This window comes from Hippocampus comes, unplaced genomic scaffold (assembly GCF_001891065.2).
Source record: "Hippocampus comes isolate QL1 unplaced genomic scaffold, H_comes_QL1_v1.1 scaffold82, whole genome shotgun sequence".
Classification (NCBI taxonomy): Eukaryota; Metazoa; Chordata; class Actinopteri; order Syngnathiformes; family Syngnathidae; genus Hippocampus; species Hippocampus comes.
In genome coordinates this window covers 3,507,715-3,534,365 of record NW_017805135.1, presented here as the reverse complement: position 1 = coordinate 3,534,365, position 26,651 = coordinate 3,507,715, and the positions used below count along the sequence as shown (strand labels likewise).

Here is a 26,651-nt window from a genome sequence, read left to right as displayed (position 1 = left end):
ACACACACACACACACACACACACACACACACACACACACACACACACACACACGCAGACCTGCAACTGCCAATCAAAGCCGCCTCGGGCGCCGCCACTGCCATGTATGCATAAATTAGCATTCATTTGCATGAGCAGCCACTCATTTAGCAGGCCCACTTGGACCCCCCCCGTCCCCCCTCCCTCCCTACAAGCAAATGGCACTTTCTCCCCCCGGTTCCCTTCTCCTCAATTGCTCACTTTTGCTCTCCTTATCCCATTACAAGCATCGATAAGAGTTAGTAAATCGTCAGTTAACCCTTTTTATACCAAACCGCTCTCATGACACGATATTGAATGTGCACGCTCGTTTGTTTGTATTCAGGCGTACAAATGAGCCAATAGACATAAAGAAACCAAACAGGAATCTAATTAGATCCAATACAAGAGCTTCATCCAAAATTCAATTTAGGCAGGATTTTGATTGACACAGTCAAATACCATGCAATACCATAGAAACCTTTATCTCGCTGTTTGCTACAGCACATGTTGTCTTGAGGGTTGCATGAGAGCTGGAGCCGATCCAGGCACATTCCATTATTCGGTTGCTTTATTTACATTCATTCATACATTTTCCGAGCCGCTTTATCCTCACAAGGGTCGCAGGGGTGCTGGAGCCTATCCCAATTGTCTTCGGGCAGTAGACGGAGGACACCCTGAACCGCTTGCCAGCCAATCGCAGGGCACACACAGACGAACAACCATCCGCCCTCACACTCACACCGAGGGACAATTTGGAGTGTTCAATCAGCCTGCTATGCATGTTTTTGGAATGTGGGAGGAAACCGGAGTACCCGGAGAAAACCCACGCAGGCCCGGGGAGAACATGCAAACTCCACACAGGAAGGCCAGAGCCGTGATCGAACCCACGACCTCTGCGCTGTGAGGTCGACGCGCTTACCACTGGCCCACCGGGCCACCTGCTTTGTTTACATTGGGAGTAAAATTATTTTCTATAAAAAGTTTGGTATTAACACTGTCATCTCTGACATTGTCAAAGAAAAGCATTAAGTTGCTTGTCACAACTCTTATAGTGGATCTCAGTCGATAGCCTTTGACAATGCAGTCAAAATTCTTTCAGAAGCGCTCACAAAAAGACTACTTTTCCACCGCAGAGCTGCACAGGCGCCAAAAAACACGCACCGACTAGGCTTCATTATCCCGAGAACTCTGAAGTCTTGTTTCACACCGGGAGCAGCGGTGCATGCATGGCTGTCTAAATTACACTTTCCTCCCAACAAGAAAATTCAGCATAACGGTCAGCAACAGTTACACGGGGTAGGTAAGCCAGTCAGATCGGGGAATACAGCGGATAAGATGACATGAATTTTTCACCACAGATAGTCGAACATGACGCTATACAGGGTTGGCCTGCGTGGGGATTAATAAGTAAAGAACAGAGAGCTCTTCTATCTGCCCTGTGCACAATTTTTGGGATGTAGTAATTGGCTGAGATTGTGCATTCCCAGTCAAGTCAAGGCAGCGCATGTGACGCTAATGAAAGTTTCCTCTGCTGCTCCGTTGACCTTTTCCTCGCCTGTTGTGCATATTTTCAACAGGATCCACATTTGGTAAATTATTGAAAGTGTCCTTTGGTCCGTAAAGCTGCTTACAAGTGTATTTTTTTAAAAACAACTCCACATGTGATTATTCGTTAAAAAACGCTTCCAGCCATAAATGCGGCTCCACTTTTTTTGTTAATACAGTCATGTATTATTTGGTGGTAGCGATACTAATTTCAACAAGATTGTGTTATTTATAGGCAACTCTGAAGTTGTTTTTTTTTTTTTTTGTATCATATGCACTTAACAGCTACTGAGCTGATTTTGCGAACGAATGTACTCAATAACTATCAACCTCCCGGAATGGAAAGATTGTCATCTGCATATCAACACAAATGATTGGTTGGTTGAAAAGTAATTATTTTATGTTATATGATATTCCTAAATTTCAAGGTGGGTCATGAAATGGGAAAGCCATTCACACCAAACGTGCTCACATTCGCGCTTGGTACAGTTGTCCTGGCATATTTGCGGTTGACTTTTCACAAATTCACAGATTCCCGTCATTCTGCGAAACCTATATTCAGCTATTCATTGAAAAGAAAATAATCACATTTTCACGTTCATTGTGGTCTTTCTGGAGTTACTATACAGAGGATACCAGCAAAGCCCTGTCGAAATGGAAAAGTAATACAGAGTCAAGGGAGAATGTTAATGTGATCTATCTTAACTGAGAGGAGCTGGGTCGTTTGTGGAAGTTATGGAGAATCTTTGCCGCGTGTGCAGATACTGTACATGCGCACTTATGATGCCTTTTTTAAAATGAATCTGAAAGCCATTTTGGGGTGGTTAAATGTAAATTTTTTTCAAAATAATTATAAATTGTATGGGATCACAGTTGGTGGTTTATTTACAGCTCTTGAATTATTAATAGTCAGTTAAAAACATTTTTAGGTGGTGGTATCAATTACTCTGGATTTTTCACTACTTGCGGTATACCTCGCTATCCCCCACAGGTAGTGGGAGATCATGTTGCTCTCTTTAGCAGGTTTAACCTAGGGCATGTAGCTGACACATATTAGCATAAAGGTACATATGGAGTATGTATAGTGCCGTGTATACATTGTCGCTAGCTAATCTGGGTTGTGTACCACACGGGGTGCTCGCATCTGCAAGCCTCAAAGACACAAAGGGTATCGTATGATGTTTCAAGCGCCTACTGTTGGTTCCAGGAAGGGGCTGTGTTTTCCTCTCCTCAACCTCTTTTTGTCCTCTCCTTTAGCTGAATCCGACTCACAAACATTCTAAGAAGCACCACTAAGGCAACGGAGCTGCGTGCTGCCTCATCCGATTTCCACATCACCTCGCCCAAAATACATCACGCCCTTTTTCCCGTGTGCACTTTCTATTTATGTTGTTCGTGTCTGCTGGGAGTGAACTGAGCTATAGTTAAGGTGCCAGTTTTGTAAGGATAGTAGGTCACCATGTCTTCAGGGGGATCCACAAGTTAAATATGTCATTTCTTCAAGGACACGCATATTCAAAGTTAACCGCTGAGACTGCGGGAACCCACTTGCTAACCCAAACAGCAGTACTTACGGAGGCACGTAAATAGTCCCTCGGTTTACTTAAAGTGTGGAGTAAATGAGTTGCCCGTGCGGGAATAAAGATTGTGTCCGATGTGGAGGCAAGTTTGTTAACAGGACGACTTTTAAGTTCCACTTGGCATGTGACTTTGATCGTTTTTGTTCCTCGACATGGATTCCAGTATCCCTTTACTTAATGACTATTCAATAAATTGGTTGGGGGCCAGTCCAGGGTGTAACCTGACATTTGACCAAAGTCAACTTGAATAGGCTCCAGCTCACCTGCGATCTTAATAGGGACAAACGCACTAGAAAATGATCATCAATTTTGTTGGTGAAAGTATTATACAAATCTATGATCAGGGGTGCACATAAACATGTTGGCATGGTTCTCGAATGAGCACCAGAGCTTGTTGTTTGGTGCAATTCTTTTTTTTTCCTGACCTCATGAGTGAACTTAAAAACTCATTTTAATGTAACGGAATAAACTTTTTCTCTATCCTTTTAAACACCAATTGTCGCTGAACCATGAGATGTGTCAATCAATTCAAGAATCAAAACCTTTTGAGAATTTTGTCAATTAGTTCCTCATTAGAGAACAGCAAGTTGTCCAAAAAGTACTAATACATCGAACAGACGCGCATTCAGAAATTTGTAGAAGGTCGAATTAAGCTTGCATGTAAAGGTTAAAATGCATTTTCAGTTCATCCCACTGAGGAGATATGTCATGGCCAAGAAAGCGTCAATGTTCACAAACAACTGCTGCTACGCGTGCTAATGATGTCAACCGAGGGGCCTCCGCTTGTTGATTAGCCTAAATGAAGGGCTAATAGAAGTTGCCCGAGCGTAATTAATGACTGAAGGGTCGCCTAACGAAGATGAGAGCGCGCCACCGTGGCATGCGGGTAGTCCCGGGGTTAAGTGCGCCAATAGACAACACGGCAGGGCAAACCTCATCAGCTTGGCCGTGCTAGCTAACCCGTGATGCGATGCCACCGTCAGCTACGCCGATGCCCAAGACAGGCCCGCAGTCCTGACCGGGGCCTAATTAGCTGTCACGGCAGGTGGACCGGTGGCACTGTGTGGTCTTGTATCTCTGACAGTGTCGGACCCCACCAAGCTTCCCCTTGACACTCTGCACCGCAGTAGACATTGTGTGTGTGTGTGTGTGTGTGTGTGTGTGTGTGTGTGTGTGTGTGTGTGTGTGTGTGTGTGTGTGTGAACATAGAATACAAAAAGCATTGAGATGGGCAGAATAGAACTCTTTACTGATAGCAATGCAGGGCAAACATACATTTTTGGCTTAATCTAAGACCATTTTTAAGCGCATTGACTATTCACGCTGTGCTCGCCACTTCATCAATATGCAGTGTAGGAAGGATAAAGTAGATTTCGAAGCAAAATGAATTATGCAATGTGATGCAATGTGGCAAGGGTTTTAGGAGTTGAGAATTTTCTAATGTTCCTTTCATTCAACAATGTCCAAAGTTCAGACTGAGGGCATCAAGCGATGATAGATCATGTTTGCCGTGGTCCACGGCATACTCCCAAAAAATAAATGTCATATAATTACCATTACTTTATCACAATAATGCTATTTTCATTTGAAAGTGATTCAAAACAGCTGGCATAACAGAAATATATCCAGCGACCACAAAGTCACAAACGTCCGCAACACGGTCACTGTAGCAACGTGTCATATAAATAATGAGAACACGGCTTGCTAGTTTTTCATGATAACTAGCATCTTGCAAAATCGGAATCAACTGAATGCCCTGAAAAATAAAAAATCTACAGAATCAAGTTTCCATCGCAGCAACGTGCACACACGTGTAGAATTTATGTGTTATGTAGATACTGGAATTTGTTCACGATAGCTGCCACTACGCACAGCAGAAACAGAATGATAAGAAATAATGCACAAAACTAAAATTAAAAAAAAAAGTCTGAGGCACTCAAGCACTCCCTCAGTTTACATTTGCTATATTGTAATTACTGCAAGTGTTCCTCCTGCCAGTTATTCATGATACCCGGCAGGCGCGATCAATACAAATCATCAGAACAAGTATAAATAATCCACTGTCAAAAAAAAGTCCACACCACTCAATTATTGATGAAAGCCGACACCTTGCGCAATATACTGTAAACCCTGTCCATATCGTAAAAAGAGCTAGAAATAATTTACAAAGTGTAAAAGAATAAAATAAAAACAGGGTCGCAGGGGCACATGCACAATTGATGTGTCGAGCATGATCTGATTTCTACTCTTGCCAGTTTTTCTTGAGAACTGGGAACTTCTGAATGGCCATGACGAATCCACAGAGTCAAAAAAAAAAAAAAAAACATAAAAATCCATGGCATGCATAGGCACATGCACGCTCACAATTAAGAGTCTAAAATCAACTAAATTTCTCTTCTTGCCAATATTTTAATGAAAGCTACTCTTTGCACAATAAAAATAAACAGAAGGACTACAAATAAACCCACAACGTAAAACACAAAGTCCACAACGGGCACGATCAACGCCGTAAAGTAAGGAAAGTTGCAATAACGCTCAAATAGCCTTGTGGGAACACATACAGTAAGTGAGTATGACAACTAATTCCATCGATACATCATTTTTACCATCAATTCGTACACAACATTCCATCATTGGCCTGCATGTTGTTGTTTGTATACCCTTCATCATTTTGGACGCAACATGCTTGTACACAGCGTCAAGTGTTAAACACACACGCAGACACACACAACAGCGTGCACAGTGATGTATGGCTCATTTGCGGCGTGATATGTTCTACACGCGGTCACTATACATCAGCCACTGATGTTGCACGAACGGGTCCATTTGATCCTCTTTGGCAGATGGATCCAATCGGCCGTATTGGCCTGTGACAGAAAGCAATCTAACGGCGGCCTCATTGATGATGATGAGTTCTGTTCCATTGCGCCCGAGATCCAGTCCAATTTCAAAAGCAAATTCACCCATTCATCTTCCAAATAATTGTGGCACTTTATCAATTGCTCCCAGCTCTTTTATCTATCATTTCGATTGATGTGATCATTTTCCAAAATAGCCGTCTGTCCCGAGTCTGGTCGTGAGACAGACACGCTTGTGTGGCTTTGCTGGTGTGTGTGTCCTTATACTTTTCAAGATGTTAGCTTCAGAATGTGAAAGGCAAAGGCACTTTGATCAGGGTGACCATACTTTTTTTCTTTTTTTTTAAGTCTTTGAGAAAATGTGTTGGTCCAGTGATTAGCGCGTCAACCTCACAGTGCAGAGGTGCCAGGTTCATTTCCAGCTCCGGCCTCCCTGTGTGGAGTTTGCATGTTCTCCCTGGCCCTGCGTGGGTTTTCTCCGGGTACTCCGGTTTCCTCCCACATTCCAAAAACATGCACGGCAGGCTGATTGAACACTCACTAAATTGTCCCTAGGTGTGAGTGTGAGCACGGATGGGTGTTCGTCTATGTGTGCCCTGCGATTGGCTGGCAACCAGTTCAGGGTGTCCCCCGCCTACCGCCTGAAGACGGCCCGGATAGGCTCCAGCATGCCCCTCGAACCTTGTGAGGATAAGCGGATTAGAAAATGAATGGATGTTTTAGACAGATGGACAACATGAAAGCACATTTCATCATTGTGTGTGGGTGGAGAATGGTAGCCAACTTTGATTACATGAAATGCAATTAAAGGTGTAAGTAACGATAAAGTGACCCTTTGCGTCCAATGGAGGATTGGGGTGAGAATTCTGAGTTTAATGGAAAATCGGAGCAACCGTAGCTGAGCTTGATATCTGAATGCATTTCTGTGGCAGATGCAAATCTCTTCCAAGCCAAAGAAGTTTGACTTTGTAGAACTGTCATGAAAGTTTTGAGCTGACATGCTCCACCCACACACAATGATGAAATGTGAACATTTTCACAATTTATCACAATCAAATTTGGTAGCATTCTGACAAACTATCTCAAAGAAGTTTGCTTTCGGGAGGACAATGAGAAATGGCTAAAATTGTCCGAAAATGGACGAAGACAGCCAACGTATTTTATGGTATGTTTTTTTGAGACTTTCTGTATGGATGAACATGCCTACCAAATTTCATGCAGAAAAGTGAAACCAGCCTTGGGGGCTAAATGAACATAGACTTGCTTATCATTCATGGCTGCGTGTGTTTACTCAATCTTATTCTTGTGAGGACGCACGAGTGACATGCAACCTTGTGTTTTTGTGGACCTTTTTACAAGTTCACAACAGGAAAATGCTTGGGTGAGGTCATTTTGAAGCGTATTTTGAAAGTAGGTATTCGCAATATTGAAGCGTGACCTGTTGACTTTTCTATGGCTTAAATTTACATAACATCTGGCTTCCACCATTCTTGGTTCATTTGCATGCACATGCAAGTCAACACTTTCTTTGATTTTGTGCTTTGCTTTATGAAGATATTACTTTGGCGCCCCGACCGACAGCTACAATTTTTGCATTGTCGTCATCACCCAAACTACTTAGCATTCTAAGTGAATGTACACTGGCTAAGATAAAAGATGCGGTATGACACGACAGCCCTGTCATAAACCCCCATTTCAACGGTGGTAGTGGTTGGGCTGGGGGTTGGGGAGTCAAAGTTTTAAGCATCTTGTTTGAGAGGGATCTTAAATGTTACACTTTTGAGTTTTTTGGACTGTACCATATTTGGTGTATTAAATACGATGAACGTACATCTGTTTTGCTAATTAAATTGCCAAGGAGGGGATATTAGTGTCAACTCCATCAACACGGCTGCATGAATCGTCAATATAATCACTCAGTTTCGAGGTGCGTCAAGGGAACAGAGCAGGACATGGACATACGTGTACGTCTGACAGATCCATGACATAGCATTGCTTTACATTTATTACTCCCGCCAATCGCTTTAAACTACTTCGGTCGTTTCGCAAAGGCTGGCTGGAAAATATTTGCGCCGTGGCCTTGTGGAGTGATTGATGCACCCGGGGAGGTAACAAGTTATTGTTATGGCTTTGCATTTATGTGCAGGGCTGGTGTCTGTTAACCTAACCTTCTGTGATGTCGGAAGTATTCACTGGAGTGGATGTTTATTGATTTCATCTTCTCTTGATTAGTATGCGTGCAGACCTTTTATACAGTATATATGCTGTATACGCGACCACACTACGCTATTAGTTGTGAATCAGTCTGTCGTGAAATCAGCATTTAAAGATGGGATTTCTTTGGAATTTACATTATATTAAAAAAAAAATAAGAATGCAATTTCCGTATCACTCATGATCAATCTAAGTTCTATTTTTACGTTGAAATCAGACAGACAATCAATCCTTTATTGCTTCTGCTCAAAAGTCAGTTGGGAGAGGCTCCAGCTCACCCGCGACCATGATTAGGACAGGCTCCTCCCAAAATAGATGTGTGGACATTGAAATCACCATAACTCGGCATGATTTTGACAACTGTATGTCCATCCATCAGTGTGAGTATACTGAAAACAACTTCAATAAGATGAGAACATGACGTTCATTTTCCGAGGTTGTCAACTTTTAATGAACAAAGTTAGGGCACTGTTCTTTGGTCAAAGAGACTAAAGTGTATCGCTTCAGTGTCGATTTTGAAGGACAAACCTAGTTAGAAAAGATGTATTCATTGGCTGTTTTTGCTACTTGCTTTTAACAGGTGAAAAATCTCCAAATCTTGAAAAGTCCAAGTCAAAGTGGAGATACTGGATTTGCATCTAACAATGATGTTTAACCCTTTCATGCACCCTGTAACCTGATAACCTGATAAGCTGTCCACTTTAGCAACCACTGTCCCTGATAGGGTTCCATCCATCCATCCATTTTCCGATCCGCTTTATCCTCACAAGGGTTGCGGGGGGCGCTGGAGCCTATCCCAGCTGTCCCAGGGCACCCTGAACCAGTTGGCAGTCAATCGCAGGGCGCACAGAGACGAACAACCATCCGCTCTCACACTCACAACCTAGGGACAATTTGGAGTGCTCAATCAGCCTGCCATGCATGTTTTTGGAATGTGGGAGGAAACCGGAGTACCCAGAGAAAACCCACGCAGGCGGGGAGAACATGCAAACTCCACACAGGAAGGTCAGATTTTTGCACTGCATACCGCCAAATTAATGCATTGGATGTGTGGCAGGGAACTGACTTGTGTCTTTTGGACCAAACTCACCTAAGTGGCAACAGCTGAGATATATCAGTGTCTCTTTCCCGAAGTAATTTGTTAGAGTAAAGAAATCGATGGGGTCGTCTGTTTTCATTCTCACCCACACAATTTTGAAGTCATAGTCACAGTAAATATTTGTACGGAATTGCATTTGCATTGTCCAGTTCTGGTAACACTGCAGTTAAGGCAACATCCATGGTAATCCCATTGGTGGAGTTCCTTGCTGATGAGCTCACTTAGTCACATCCGACTTCGTTTGGGGTGCATTTCACCCTTCAGCAATTTGTCTGCCTTGCAAGGCTATGGGAATGTATTACAAAAAGAGAGAAAAAAAAAGTATGCACTTGGTCCCACCCCTATTATGCAAACTAATTTACCCCTCATCTCACTTCAGTATGCTAATGCTAAACAGAAGCGAGAACTTGCTGCAAAAGTGAAACTTTTCCATAGTTCCCTGATCCCCAAGCTTCGCGTAACCGTGATTTCTTCCTCTAATCTCACGTCTTTAATCTTACTTCCTTGCGTTTGGTATTTTCTCTCTCCCCCTTTACCCCACCACTTTTACTTCCTTTTCCAAATACTTTCTGTAGGCGCCCTGGCGAGGCGTTCCCCGCGAGAATGAGTCAGAGACGAGCAAGGGAGAGCGGTCGACTCACAAGAGCAGACCTCATAAAACTCTCTGTCACTTTGACTAATTTGTTAGTCTTATCGCTCTGTGTCCAATCGTCACCCCTCCGCTAGAGGAGGAGGGAGGGAGGGAGGAATATAGGGAGGCAAAAATGGGGCAGTAAAGGTAATATAGCAGCCTGGCCATTGGGTACATGGATCTCCACGGCAATCTATCTCCAGTCCAAGAAAGAAAAGAGGCTTTATGGAGCAGAGGATAACATGATGGCTCAATTTCTCATTCGTTTTCTGTCTTGTGGTTCCCGCCCCCCCACCTCATGTCCAACCAAAAGCTAAAACAGGAGCTTTATGAGCACGGGCTCGCCCCGCAATCCCACAAACTGAATTCGATGGGATAACGGTAATAAAGCGGGCGGAGCCTCTCAGAGGGCCAACAGGTAGAGAGAGATAAATAAATGTCAACGCTCACTCGCCCCGCAATCCCACAAACTGAATTCGATGGGATGACGGTGCTAAAGCGGGCGGAGCCTCTCAAAGGGCTAACACAGGTAGAGAGAGATAAATAAATGTCAACGCTCATGCCTGGTGGGCAATTACAGGGAATGAGAGGGAGATTACAGAGACAAAAACAAAAGGAAAAACAAACGCACAAGAAGATGCACTGCCAAAGCAATAATGTCAGCTCTATGTGACATTTATCGCAACGACATACGGTAATTTGACCTAAGAGTAAAAGCTTCAATGTCATGTGGATGCCACAGTGACTCGTATGATAGGAGCATTTCTGTTCTTGCTATGACAACCACGAATCACCAACAACTTTCTCGCATGGTTAAATGAGCACAGTCCCCTCTCGGACTGTGTTTTGTGATCTTAGGCAGCACCTAGCTGTTATCACATCGGCCTCACATTTCTTTTGCTCTTGGTTTCAATCTCAGCTCTGGACTTCCTTTGCTGAGTTGGCATGTTCTGTTCAGCTGGGACTGACTCCAGCTCATCCACGACCCCTATGACAAGCTCCTGCTGGTTGCAGTCTTTGTTTCACAATTACAAACTGACCACTCTCCATTTCACTTCAAAATGACATCACACCTCACAAGTGGCCATTGCTATGTTAGCGGTTCACATAGCTGACTTCCACGCAGCCGGTGTCAAATGGATTCCCGTTCTATGGTGACCAATCTAGGGTCGACTACATCCTGGGATAATCAGGATTAGGACAAAATTGGATCGGCGAACTCGAATTGTCACGTTTCCTTTCTGTGACTTCAAAGTGCTGATGACTTCCCAGATCGAGCCCGTCTCAAACGGCATTAAAAAGCAGAAGGGGTTCAGAGCTAAGAATAGCCCGAATTTTTCCGCCATCCACCCTTATGCCAAGCTGTCAGAGCCCATTCCCTCTCCCTGCGATTCCACACTGAGCCCCGCTCGTGTGTTTCCCCATCACTCGGATTCTAACCCCGTCTGCTCCAACAAACTCCGCCGACTGAAACTCTCCCGACTTCCTGGCCTGGCGGGGAGGCGGCGGCGAACACACGCTCCAATTTGAGAGAGAGCGATGTTCCCGCTGCGCTGGCCCTGTTTCTTCTTTCACGCCGGAATGAGGGGCAGGGTGTCCTGATGTGTGAGTGATGGGTGATGGAAGGTGTAATTTGGGCCGGTACAGCAAGGCCTCTGCTTGATCTAGTAGCTTACCTGTCAGGGAAATCGGCCCCGAGAGAGATAATTGTTTTTTAAACCAGGATGGATTTCTAACAACGACATCATCTGAATGGATCCTAAAAGCCTTTTTGTGGGGTAGCACACATTTACTCAAGCTTTTTCTATGCTAATGCAGACTATTTTTCTCTCATTGTCATCAAGAAGAGAAGGGACTTGACCTGGATCTGCCTACAAACTGCACTTTAAAAAAATAAAAAAAATTGCTCTAACCTTTTCCAAGCAAGAGTTCTGAACCAACACTGAAATCAAATAAAGTTAAGCCACAAAATGCTCATACCCTGGCCGGATTTTGAATGAAATGTATTTTATGAATGAATATATTTTCCCGCTGACAATGACAAAGGAAATCTGTAAAAGATTAAGTCGCCAGTACTTTCTTTATTGTTTACTTTTGGACCAAAATGATTCATACTTTTAATACTTTCAAAACACAAACCTGTTCATCTTCAGACCCGCATTCCAACACCAGTGCCATAACATATGACAGCTTATACAATGCATAAATATTGCTAAAACGTTTCATTGAATCAAAAGCCATTTATCAAGAAAATGTATGTCTGCTATCCCGAGCTTGACAAATGCCGCTGTAGTTTATCTGAGAAGTCACCAACGTTATTACAAATGGTGCAAAAGATTCCATTGTGTCTCCAAATAATTGCAAAGCATATCAAATACTGTATGTTGAGAATATTTTTCTCTTATTACTTTCTTGTGCTATTACCATCGTGGGGACATCCACACAACCCTTTGTTCGCAGTTTAGCACAATTGCAGACAAAAAAATACCATTGAGCTTGATTTATTTATTTTTTTAAATATTCAAATACGAGTTAAATCACGAGTCAAATAGGCTCATGAAATACAAATTCACTTGAACGCTTGATTCGACCAGAGTATATTCAAATTTCTGGAAACCAGCACCATAATCAACAACTATCAATAAAACTCAAAAGATCAGGCGATTGTTTCATTGTTCATTTTGCCTTCACAAAGGAGAATTCCCCATCCTGTCAAGAGGCATCGACTCTTTGTTGGCTCTTCAAGAAAAGTCAGTCAGCATTAAACACTTTTAATGAACGTCAAAGGCTGGCAATGGCACCAGCAGCTACAATAAAAACATAGCCGAGCGGCAGGAATCATAATAAGGCGGATCAAACAGATGATGGCTCTTCGAGGTGGAAATATGCGATGCCTAGTTGTATGTGATAAAAATGAGAAAGATGTTTGTTTCCTCCTTTGAGTAGGTTCTGTTTCCACTACAGCTTGTTTGCCCGTCTGGCAGTTGGATTGCACTCAAACGACCACCGTGGTTTTCAATTTTCCATGGACATTGACACAAAATGGAGTTTTATTGGAAATTTCGGTGCTCAGCAGTGGTGCGCTGCTTCTGTATTTGTTTTGCTAGCTGCTGTCGATCAAGCCCGGCAGGATAGGATAACCAAGCAAATCTTTTGCCAGCTGCCTACTCCTCAAAATGTATTTATCTCCGCGAGAACAGCATTTTGGATTGCTCCGGCCATCTCTCGGAAACTGGGCAGGGTGAAGATCTGCCATTTTTAAGCATCCGTCCGACTACAGTATCTGATATATTCTCATGTCAAAGCCAGAAGGTGAGCATAGCTACATTGTTGGAGACACAGATTTTTTTTTTTTTTTTTTTTTTTTTTTTGTGAACAACACTAGCTTCTTATAACCAACGATTCCTTGATTGCTTGATGAAGGTGTTAATGTGGTGGTGGTGATAAGGTACTGTGTCCGCTCCTGAGACAGGGTCGCTCCCTCAAAACTGTACAGTTTCAGCAGAACAAAAAATAGGGTGTGTAAAGTGTACTCTAATTCTTTACCTTTATTTCGACACAAATCATGTCACAGAAATGTTATTAAGACATCTGGCCACTGTTTTATAAAAACATGTTTCTTCTTGAAATCGCGGGCCACCACTTGTACTAATTTTAAAAACAATTTAAAAATGTTCAATGCAAGTTTTTAATGAATTTCTTTGTAATTATTATTTTGTCATTATTCTCATGCTGCTGCCAGGAAGTGTGAAAAATCTTTGAAAACTGCTGTTTTGGAAAGACTAATTATACTGTTCAGACTGATATATTCACATATGGTTAATCAATTGATCAGTCAGGCTTCATATTATTGATGACTTCGAGCATCAGAATTGATGAATCCATCTTAGAGAGGCTCATTATCTGCCATCAAGATGTACTTTTTCCTTCACTTTCATTTTTCCTCATGGAGAACTTATATTTGTCATGCAGCGCCATGATTGGCGCAGCTGTTTAAAAGTTAAGATGAGTAATGTGACTGGCTGAGGAGATTTATCATGGCTCCTTAAGATAAATACAACAGTTCACGAAAAAGACAGTTTAAGGTATGCTTGAAGAATCACAGGTGTGCTGATATCCGCACATTTTTTTTATTGCAGCATTGGAAAAAAATAATCTTAAATGCTTATTTCACATGAAGTGCAAGGGTAGCCCTTGCCTATTAATAAAAGACAAATGGTGGAACTAGCTATGCCCCGGCAACCAATTAGAGAGCTACTCCAGGTGACGCAATTGGAAAAGGTTTTCTAGTTTGGGAATACAGTTCAGTTGTAATTAACGTTTAGGTGCAATACTTATGCAGCAAACTTTCAGAAGTATTATTAAACATTTATTGATACATTATTTATTCAACTTTTATGTGCATGCGTGTTTGTTGACTGATTAAGTGTGGCTGACAATAATTAATATTTAATAAAGTCATATTGATGTTTTAGGGAATAAAATCTCTGACTTGTTTTTGATGAACCTATAGGCCTAAAACACTGCTGTATTTTAGTGTTGGTGAAAAATGGGGGAAAAAAATGTAACGGATTTGTCTGTCTGTCTGGAAGGATGGAAGGATGGATGGATGGATGATGGAAGGAAGGATGATAGATAGATAGATAGATAGATAGATAGATAGATAGATAGATAGATAGATAGATAGATAGATAGATAGATAGACGGACAGACACACGCACACACCTGTCTTTGTTTACTTTAAATATCCCTTTAGACAAAACATGGTCAAGCGTGGTCAAAGGCCAGCACTGACCTTGTCTCGCTTCGTCTATGCTGCACTTGTCATCAATCAGACACACTAAGACCGAGGCATGGGCATGCAAACTCACACTCATGCACACAGAGTAGAAGTCCTTCAGTGAAACAATGCAAGCAAGCTCCGCTGTTCCACACCATTGCTTTTCCAACCCTCCATGTCTTAAGGACACTTTTATTCATCATAAAATAATGAAAAATATAGATTCGACGCCGCAGAGGGGGGAGAAGAAAAAGACAAAAAGTGAATGTATAGACAGAAAGCAAATAGAGCATGAAGGAGAGGAAATGTAGGGGAGGGTTGGATGTAAAAAAAAAAAAAAAAGGAAAAAAAAAGTGGAAAAAAGGCAGGGATGAGGAGAACGAGAGATGGGCTCTCTAAGTGCGCCTGCGTAGGCGCAGCTCTGAGAGTTCCCAGGCAGGACAGCATGAGCTGCCTATTTGTCAGCATTGATCAAGCCATTAAAGGGGCTACGGAGGGAAGCATATTGGTTTTGGAGGCCAAAAGGGCACTGAGAGACAAATACAAAGCAAGACGTGGACGGGGGAAGTGGGGTGTGTTGTTGTGGGGGCTTCTATCCCCTGCAGCCAGACGTCTGCCGGATGAATAAGCCCAACGTCTTCTTCCAAATGTTGAGGCAGCTTATTTTGTATCGGCCCAATGGGAAACCGCGAGAAATTGTTTCATTGAGGCTGGATTTACACTGCTAAATGCTTTAGTTTGATCTATTACCGGTATCTGATTTTTAACTCCCTTTCACACTGAATGCGTGGATGAAAGCTACACCCAAATGTCATATCTACAGAGGCACAACAGCAGCTTTGTGAAAGGCAATGGCACAAAACCAGGACCAAGGGTAAAACTTAAGCCGCGGCTGATGAGGCTACTTGTAAATTATTCAAATTCAAAATGGCCACCCAATGTGGCTTTTTCATGGCTTGACCTTTGGCTTTTGTGTGGCTCTTTCACAGCTGTGTGAAATGTACCAATGCAGGATAAGAGAGTTTAAGATGACACACTTATGTGCCAGCTTCTACCCTCCAGCCGTTTATCCACTGGTACATATGTAATTATAAAATATGGTTAAATACTGGTGTAAAATACAGTATATCTGTACTGTATGTACTGTATTTCCATGGCTTGACAACGCATGACTGTATCCCTTGCTTATCAGACAGACATGGATTCCTCAAGTGTGCCTCTGCGTTTGTGATTCTCCTGTGCATCTCTCACATCCTCCCGCTCATCATCAGATTTTTGGGATTGGCTGGTTTCAGCCGACCATCAGTGACTGGTTAACCTGAGCTGTTCCTTCAGCTCAAGTGTGGAAAGCGCGCGACTGATGTAGTAATTATTTTCAATGTTAACATGTTGAATGTTCATATGTAGATATTGGTATGATAACAATGTATCGCCAAGCCATAGCGGATACACATGTCAACATTTTGCAGTGATAAGACAGAAGTAAACAAAAATAAACAATAGAAATGTTTAATTTATGCCAGAGGTTGCGAAACTGCTGCTGGATGGCCCTGTTAGGGGTTCATGAGATCAATAGTGTAATAGTGGTGTGCTATAGTAATTATGCCTTTGCAACTTTGTTTTGAGATTTTTCTTTTTTTCCGTCCGTGGGCGAGATAGTGGGGGTGCACCAACTACAATCTGATCCGTGTTTTTACATTGCATTTACAAAGGCAAATATCAGATTTTGGGGGTATATCTGACATGATGTTTTTTGCCCTCTTTATGACCCATATATGAATTGCGGAACATGAAGGAACAAAAATTGGAACTTTGTCACTTGAACCATGTTGTGTAAATCCTTCTTTTAAAACAGTGCTGCGACACTAAAATCCTCATTATCCTGCTACCCCGGATAGACCAAATGAGACTCATCTTCATTTTGTGTGAGCAAAAGGGTTGGTGGTTGGTGGATGCTTGGCCCAAGGGGAAGGCAGGCTGCCTCTTTGCCCAGCCTCTGATGAATTCATATAATTAACTCAGCCTTGATCTGTTGGCTAATCCCGCACGCCGTAATAAAGGATTAAAATGTCACCTAAACCAGGGGCCCCCAACCGCCTTTGCCCAGCCTCTGATGAATTCATATAATTAACTCAGCCTTGATCTGTTGGCTAATCCCGCACGCCGTAATAAAGGATTAAAATGTCACCTAAACCACCTGCTGTTATTGAGCCCAAAGACTTTTTGTGCTGTTGTAAGAGAGAATGAGGGTGCAGGGGGGGGACAGATTCCTTAAAAAAGAAAAAATAAAGTGTACATTTTGCGAGGGGGCAATTTAAGAGGACTTAGCTGGTGCCATAAGCAGGTGCATGCTCGCAATGACTCAATAGTTGGCCCAGAAGTTGCAGTAACAGACTTTCTCGGAAAATTCCTGGTCAAAGTCAGTGAAAAGGGACAGGAAAGTAGGACATGCTGAAAGGTGTGGGAGTTTACTGAATCTTTCTTGCTCACTCTCGCTCTGACCTCCTTGGACCGAGCCGAGAAACAAAAAAGGAAAAAAGAAAGAAGTGCCAATTGGTTGGCAGACTGCCGGCGGACTGACGGGCCAGCTCGCTTCGTCTGCCTGCCGGGCACCCTCCGCTCTGTTGCCTAGCAACCCCAAGTGTACTTTTTGGTACGACTAATGACTTGCTTCAGGGTGGCGGGGCTCAAGGCCACTAATGAAGCTTCTTGCCCAATTGTTGCCGTTTAAAAGCCCCACAAGCTGACTGATCAGCAAGCGGAGAGATCTTAGGGACTTCAGGCTTTGCCCCTTATGCCAGACCAACTGTGACACTTCCGCATTTGAAGCAAGGACATAACATTTAATACTTACAATGCTACAACTGACCTACATTAGTCCTGATGCATGGCGGTTACATCCAAAAACAGTCTTTATCCAAGACACAAAGAAGAAACATTGGTAAGTAACATTCAGGCGTATACAGTGTTGGATAAAGCCTCTGAGTCCTAACCACTGAGCTTGTTTGGACTAACAGCAAAGCACATCTTTTCACCTTATGTTTAGGTTTGTTTTTTGAATCTTTTGAATACTACTTAACCCTGGATGACTAAGGCCTTTTTTGTGTGTATTGTGCATGTGATATGCCCACCAAGTACATACTTTGTCAAAAAGCATATGTATTCTTGTTTGTCCATCTATTGATAAAATTGAAAAAAAGTCATCTGAAGTGACCTCATTTGGGTAAGGAGGGAATACTTTCCAACCGCATTTTAATCATGTGCAATCAATGTACAACTTCAAATTGAATAAATTCAAAGTGCAGGTTTTTTTGTTTGTTTGTTTTTGTATGTGTGTATCTGCTATCCCGCAATGTAATGCAACTCGAAGGTGATTGGTGTCTTCTCAAATTGACTATTGGACCTTTACTACTGCAAACGGACGTCTTAGCGATACTCTCTACTTGCCTTGGTTGCATGTGATTTTTTTTTTCCACATCAAAATAGCAGAGAATTTATTTGAAAATATTTATTTGAGAGGAAACTAGAGTGAGGAAGAAAAGGGACTGGTGCACCAAAGTGTGGACTGTGCGTCAGCGTCCAGATCGAAAGCATAGCAACCGGATGTGTCTGCTTCATTTTCAAATCTGTTTCAAATCTGACAGGGGTTGTTATATGGCGGACTTTTAGCACTCACGAGTAACTGGTTTTCGCGAATCGTAATGTATAAACAGCAAGTCGAGCTGGACTCAGCTGACTTGGATGCTTATCAACTTTGAATGACGTTAATGTCATCGGAAGCATGTATAGCTGTTTATAAGTGCCTTCACGCCTTCATCTATGCATCGGGGCAATCCATTTTGTTCCAGTGTCGCAGCATATTGCCGGACGAGTACATTGTGTCCTCGGGTGTCTCTGTGTATTTGATGGTCTATACATGCCCACCAGACTTGGCTCTATTTTTAGCTCTACGGTCCTGGCTCATGTCAACTACTGTCAAGTGTTGCACTGCCTCGAGGCCAGACACCCACCGTGCTGCCCGAGTTGAGTGATCTGAGCGGGCAGCGCCTTGTGCTGTTCACATGTAGTTGCCGAGATGGGCCCACAAGTGACAAAAATCCCCTCACCAGAATATGATGCATGTGACCTGGATAAGCAAGGGACTGCAAGAAAAACTCCAGCTCAGGGAGGGACAAGCAGACCTTAAGTGCTTTTCTGCTTCCACATCCGAACTCTTGGGAGTGACTCAAGATGAAACGACAGACATGAGCACAAGAACAAATGGGAGGATTTTTCAAAGCGGTTGTTTTTCATCTTTGCACGGCCACATTTTCCCAAACGAAATGGATCTTCAAATGTTGTCTATTGATTTCTATGGTTAAATTTGTACGAGCGATCCATGAGGGGGTTGGGCTGACCAGAGTGGTGGCATACTGGCAGCGATTCAGGGCAGGAAGGAGGAACGGATGATGGCAGGGAATAGGGGGGATAGCTGAGGGTCAGGGACAAGCTGGTGACTGGGAGTCTGGAGCCGTGTGAGAACGGGAAGAGTGAGGGGCAGCATAGAAAGGACCTCTGCCTGGAGGTGTGGGAGTGGCTGATGTAATAGCATTAATCTCCGAGTGCCATCTGACACCCGGTGTGGCGCCGTCATTGAAAAGTGCGAACTCTGCTGAACTGTGAGGGGAATTCGGGCATCTCTGGAGGCGGCACCCTGCATTAATTAAACCCACTGGCTGGGATTTTTGTGTTGAGCTCACAAAGCACTCATTACACACCAGGGCCTACTATTCACATCTTCTTCAACCTCTTGATGAATTAAGTTAGCCCCGTTGTTGTACGCTAACCATACTTTCTTTTTTCTCTCTCCAGATGAATCGACCCATCCAGGTGAAGCCAGCAGACAGCGAAGGACGGGGAGGTAAATAACCAAAAAAAAAAACAACAATAGACCCACATCGCACAGTGGTACAAGCACAATCCTTAATATTCTCCTCTCACTTGAGACGCACTGGGAGTTAGCAGCGCGGTCCGTAATATAGGTCACTTGCTTCTATTGACTTCCCATCTGTGCCAGCAAAAAGGGGGCTGTCGCGGTTCACAGTCACTGCGAGCGGGTCAAAGACAAGTGAGAGGAACACGGCGGGAAGACGAAAGAGGATGGCGAGCAATAAGTAGACACTCTGAACCTTCTGCGTGAGGCTTCAAGGGAAAAAGAAGCCAAACAAACTCGGACAAAAAAAAAAAAAAAAAAAAAAAAAAAGAAAACCACTGAGTTTGACAAGATGAAGACGCTACCTTGAGATGTATTATTGAAGTGGGGGTTGGTGTGTTGAGGGAGGGCTGATCGCTTTGAATAAAATAGGAGATTAGATTTTGTCATTCCCTATTCCTTTTCCTACCGCAATTCTAAAAAAAACAATGATATCCCCCCCACCCCCATATAATGCCCTATTCTGAATCGCTAAGTTTCACCAGGTGCAATCAAGCAGCAATAAATGGGCCTTTTGGCACCCCCTTTACATGGTAAATGCTTGAAGTGATGATCAACTTTCATATCAGTGTGAAATCACACTGACCGGCAATGTGATTTATCTCACTAATTTAAAGAGTGACATGCTTTGTGACACACTTTCAAATATGTCGAGTGTGGTTTATTTTGTGATTATCGTGTTAGCATTTGATACGGCGTACTACTAACACACAGTCCGAATCAGATCTCTCAAAATTCTGTAAACTACATTCTGTGAACAATGGTCGTCACTTACCTACGCTAAAACAATGAATTTGTCACATACGTCGTAATGTTTTACTAACTGACACTAACACAGCTGTAAAAACATAATGACAGAACCTATTTATAGTGTTTTAAATATAAAAGCAAACAAATGGCCACTGCACCAACTAGTCCACCGGGTAATGCTTGTAACTTTGAAACATAGTATGTTGAGACCGTCTAAACACAGAAGCTTCCACATTTCTGCAGATGTGAATGACCTTAAAATTTATATGTGCATTCAAAGTTTAAATAATCACCTCATGAAAAAAAACACACACACACACACAAATCGTCTCACATTAAGTGCAATGTCAGAATAAGACATGATGGCAGGATGACTGACTGCATGAATTCCATGACTACCATCACAGGAGGTTAATGCAGATGAAGCCAGTTAAACGTGCACACTGGGTGGAATTGGCTCTAATTGAACCAGTCAGCGTCTGCTTGAATTTCTCGGTGGCGCTTCGGATGGGATCAAAGTGAGCCACATTGGTGATTTATCTGCCCCAAGTGTGAATCAGATGGCTCATTTCCATTGGTGTGCACACCCCCAAAGTCAGTCTTATTTTTGTCATGGTGGCACTTTTAATTAATGGACATCTAAAAACGGGCAAAGTCTGACCGACAAGGCTTGTGTGAGAGCCAATTGGCATTCTCACCAAGATATATTAGATCTCTAGGCTTAAGAGGGGAGGATGGATGCGTCCCAATATCAATTACTACTCCTCTTTCACCGAAAGGGAACGCAGACTAACAGGCAGTGTGAATGAAATACAGACGGCTCTTAGGCTGGCACAGCCGCCACTCGTCTGTTAGATGAAGTTTCTATATGGGAGGACAGGCTCGGCAACAGAACGGATTGAAATAAGACCAAGCAGACAGGCCCCAGCAGAGATATTGAGCTTTAATGGCAACAGGAAGTCGGCCGCCCAGCAAGGGAAGTAAACCACAGTCATGGCTGACAATGAAATGAGATTTACTATGAAGCTGTGCAGTTAAAGGGAAATAGACAGCTCGGGGTGACGAAGAGAAAGATGAGGAAGCACAGGATTCATTTGTGGAAGGACCGGTCAGGTATAATTACTCGTGGGAGACACTCAATTGTCCCTTGGGACATTTGCACTTCAGTAGGAAGTCACTTCCATCCTTCCATTTGGTGGGTGCAGAAGATCCTCTTTTGTGGAGGCTCTTCCTTGGAGACGTCTGATCGGGATGCATCCGGAGGAGAAGTAATGCTAAAAGGGCAGAAAACCAAGGCCTGGCTGCCATTGCAGACATTAGATGTATCCCAATAGAGGGATTGCATCCTCCCAAGGATATGCAATCAAAATTCACTGTAACTGTAAAATGTCAGGGTGGCACGATATATGCGACAGGCCCCAGCACGCCCGCGACCCTTGTGAGGATAAGCGGATAAGCAAATGGATGGATGGATGTAAAATGTGAGCCTCAAAAGTTTTAGCCACAACTTTTGAAGGTGTTTTCTCCAGAACACAGATAAAATGGGTCTTTGGAAGGGTCCCGCCACTGAAACCGGTCAGAACTAATGACTCATTTCTCATTTTTGTCTGTGGATTATTGATATAGAAAGAATCATGGAAGCAGCGCTTCATATATTCTTATAGCGTATAGTGCTCTTCTATCAATTTTCTTCTGATACGAATAAGTGAAGAATGGAATCTCTCCTCGCTCGCCCTGTTGACAGCCCATGGAACAGACAAGCTATACGTCTCCATTCAAAAGGCTTGGCAATTTGCTTCATTCCAAAATGGGGCAAGAATCAGAAAATGTCAATTCCTCTTTACACTCTGCCCCTCTCTCTCGCTATTGGCTTTCTTCTTATGCCATCTCATTGGTACGCCGATGCGAGGAGAAAGATGAAGAAAGCGATAGCGAGGCGTACCGGGCCCGTTGAGGAATTTGAGAGATAGAAGGCGGAATGAGCAAAAGGGCCAACGACAACAGGATGAAAAAGTTAACGGAGAGTGATAGAAGCAGCTGAGTGAATCTCAGTAGTAAATCATCTGCAAGCCGCCCCCATTCCCTATCTCCTCGCCCGGGAATGTTCTCCCTCTGACCTTGTCTGTGAAGAAAAGATTGGAGCCAGATTATCTATGATTGGAGATGCCCATTATCTAAACACAATCTCTGAGCCGGAGTCCCACTTCGTTCGCCACTACTGTCAGTTAGGAGAAAGCTCTATGATGACGGGTCAGCCGGCAACAGCATCTACTTTCGATAATGCCGATAAAGGTTCTGAAACGTCCATCAATATACATTTTTTTGTTCTCAGTGTGCTAACATCGCTGCTGTCTGTCTATCATTGTTCTACCTGTGGGCCTAATGTAATGAAGTGATTGAAATCCTGCCCAGTTCACTGTGCATGCCATTCATGACCAGCCGTGATTGACTGGTGATGAGTCAGAGGCGTCATCAACTCGACAAGGCTCCTCTTGTCATTGACACAATTTCCCCTGATGAAACGGCGAAGGCACTTATCTCGGGAAGCTTTTGTATTTTATACTCCATGGTCTTCACTTTGCTGATTTCTTGCTGTCCTTATTCTACTCTTTGGTTTCACGTTTCTTCTTTTTAAGTTGGTTATGACACGGGTTTGAACCGGAAAACCAATGCCTGGTACTACGCGATGAAAATGTGGCATAAGTCAACTGGAAAAGCCTTCCAGCCCCACCATAAACCTGAACAGGATGAGCGGTATAGAAAACGGATGGATGTTTGTCCTCGTTGTTTATTAGCTCCCCCATCCTTTGGCTTTATTGGATGCTTAGACAATGCCGGGAGCATGGCGGCTCCTGAATTCTGTCCCCAGTGGTGCGAGTGTGAGTCGTTTGAATATTTCCATGCCTTTTGGTCTGTCTATCCGGATGGGAGTTTCTGTGAACGGTTCACGTTTGTCCTTGCCATCCTGTTCTTCAGAAGAATGACCCCAGACGGGACAGTCTGCAGATTGACAGGACCTTAAGATGTCGCGCAGTGTGCTGTCATAGCCAAGCCCAGCAGGCATGGGATAAGTGAGGGCCTGCTGGCTGGCGCAGTCTGGCAGGCCACACGGGAGCGGCTGTCTTTAGGCACCTCATGCCGTCAGAGGACTGTGTTCCACTTTACATGCAAATGAAGCCAAAATATCCCTCTGTGCCCCGAAACTACCGCCCAGCAAAAACTCTACTGCGGTGGACAGTTTTGCGCATGAGCAAAACAAATCAGGGATTGCAGGACATCAATTAAAGGTTTGTTTAACATTTATTGATGTAGCTTTGGGCGAGAGCACTGGAACAAAAAAAAAAAAATGCAACAGGCAGTTCTTCCTCGGTTTCCCCCAACTGTTTTGCATGCAGTCCAGAGGGCTTCAGGCACCCGACAGTATACGAGCGTGTCAGCTCGAGTTGTAAGAGTTACGCATTTACATGTAAACAACCTGTTGTTGCATCAGAACACTGACAATTGATATGTTTGTTTTCATCCCATTTCCATTCTGTGTCCACAATGAAACGCCAGAGCACTCAGCAGGATGTTACTCTCATTGCGCTTATATTCAACCAATTAATTTCAATACTGCAGTTGAATCAGGCATTTAATAACATCTTATATGCATTCAACTCCTGGCAAGTTGGCAAAGGAACAACATTCAACAAGAGGGATTCACAACTCCATCAAGCGTGAATAATTATGAAAATGAAAAATAATGATTCCCTCCAATGGAAAGGTTTCATTTGGCTTGATGTGTTCCGAGGCTGCTATTCCCATCTAACAACCTCATTGACTAGAACACCTCTAGAGAAATGTATCTGGAAGATTGCTCATTCAAGAAAGCAACCATCGCAACATCGAATTTTTAAAAATTAGTTGTGACCTTCAGATCGACTAGATGCTAGTCAACATCCAATTTATGTCAATTTAGTCCGTTTTTTTCCCCCATAGAAAATAATGGAAAGTGTTGTAAGCAACAATTTAACATTGAGAACCGTGACACAAGTATAAAAAGGAGGGAAGTGACGGATAAAATAACTCAAATAAAAAACTGAAGTTTTGATAATGCGCGACAGGCTTTAAGGAAAGTGCAGGTTGCTGAATTCAAACTTTCACGGTATTAGTTTTTAATGTACGAGTGAATTGCTTCGGAGGGGAATCTCGAAATGAAAACATGACTGACACAATCCATTACTTTTGCTTATTGATAATGACTAAGCAGCTAGGACAGAGTTTTAATCATAGTTTTTGTTCATCTCCATCATTGGTAAACTTTTGTGGTGGCATCACACACACATACACACATTCGCACATTGACACACAAATCTCCCCCCAAAGAAAGTAGCCTTCAAAATCCCTTTGAGGCTCACTCATCCGAAGTCTCACGAGGTATGCTGAAGTCTCGTGGGCTTTGCTCAAGGTTTGAGATACTCCTCATGCATGACGACAGTTCAACTTTGAAAGTTTTGTGAGGAACTTTTTGGAGTCGTAGTCAAAACCATCACTCCCATTTTCAAAAAAAAATCTGAATTTGCCAAGGATCTTATGAAACACAGTAACTAATACGTTATTCACATCATATAGATGAAGCCCGGCCTCAGATCAGAACAAACCTCCATTGATGAACTCACCACAAATATAAATGCCTTTAGACAGTTTAAACCGTAAATAAAACATAACCTATGATCCCCACAAAAGCAAATAGCACTTCAAGATCATCTTGTGTTGCCCTTAAAAAAGGAGAGCTTACATCTGCGTAAGCATTTTCATAAGCACTCAGCAGAGTAAAACAAGACTCTCTATTTATATTTATATTTCAGAAAGCACGCTATTTTAGAGTGTTTTTATCTTCCATTGAAAAAGATTAATAACACTGAACAAAAGTTCAGTTGAAGGCTTTTTCTTTTTCACGACGTGGAAGTGGATGGAATGCTCATTACGCCCCCAAGCCTCAAAATGGATTCGACCAAAAAGCAAATGGCGCGATTTACTTCCAAACGGATTCCCATAACTATCACGCAATTGGGACACTGAGTAGATGATGCGAAACAAAGCCCAACACAAAGCAAAAAAAAACCCTCACACTTTTTAACATTTTATCGAGCCATTCTGTGTACCTTCATGAGCGAGCGTGTCCAGTGGCAAGCCTCGCAAGCACATCGAAAAAAAAAATGTATTCAATAAATAAATAAAGAAAAATCATGCTTTGCTAATGAGTCCATAAGAAGTGCAACTTCTCTGTTTGTGCTGCCTGGGACATTACGCCGCATCTGAAATGCACCCGGCGGCCTGGTAGGCATCTTTTATTGTTGGGTGCACCTGTCCATGCTTTGTGAGCACTTGCTACTACCAAGCCTCCTCTGACAATAGCCAGCAGGCATGATGGGATGGAATGGTGAAAACAAAAGATATTTACCACGGCACAGGAGCGGCAAAGTCATTCTTTAAAAAAACAAACAAAAAAAAAAAAACATGATTACCAAAGAAACACAATTGAAATAGAAGCTTTATAGCAACTAATTATTTGGCTAGAGACAGAAAAGAAAGTCAAGGATGGCAATACAGGAGAAAGAGAATGACATGATGCGAGTGGAGCGTTATGTTGAGAGAAGCATCAATCTTGGGAGCACATGGCTCGTGTGAAAAATCTATTAGTTTTTAATATACCACGGGGATGGAATGATGGAATCCCTGCGGTACGGAATGACAAGGCATCCTGGAGACAAGCGACTGTCGGATGACTGTCGTATCCTGGTAACTTTTCTGATCTCCATTTGTATGCGCATAGCTTAGGGGAGACATTGCAGCAGTCGGTCACTATTTATAAGAGTTCCCAGGTGTCTTCATAACATGTCTGACTTTCATCAAAATACTTCACAGATTAGGACAGATATAATTCTGCTTGGCTTTACCCTATTCAGCGGTCATACAGCAAATCAAAGACCTCGCCATGTCTTGTCCAACTCGCTGCAAGTCTTCGCTCGCTCACCACAACAATAGATCTCCTCTTTGCCTTCTACCTGGCGACTCCATTTCTCGCATCCTTCTACCGATATGCCCTCTTTCGTTCCTATGCACGTCTTAAGCATCCATATTTGGCCTCTCATGCTTTGTCTCCAAACCTTCCAATCCGTGCCGTCCCTCTGATGAGCTCATCCCTCATCTTGTCCATCC

The 26,651-nt window shown here is 43.0% G+C and overlaps 1 protein-coding gene across 6 annotated transcripts in view; it reads left to right on the top strand.

Annotated features, from left to right (window-relative positions):
- The window catches only part of celf6 (CUGBP Elav-like family member 6), a 161,642-nt gene that overhangs the window by 92,793 nt on the left and 42,198 nt on the right, over window positions 1-26,651 (top strand). For all 6 annotated transcript variants that reach the window (XM_019866680.1, XM_019866679.1, XM_019866678.1 and 3 more), the window contains exon 3: window positions 19,580-19,628. In XM_019866680.1, the coding sequence (XP_019722239.1) occupies window positions 19,580-19,628 (49 nt within the window). The remainder of the gene's footprint in view (window positions 1-19,579; window positions 19,629-26,651) is intronic.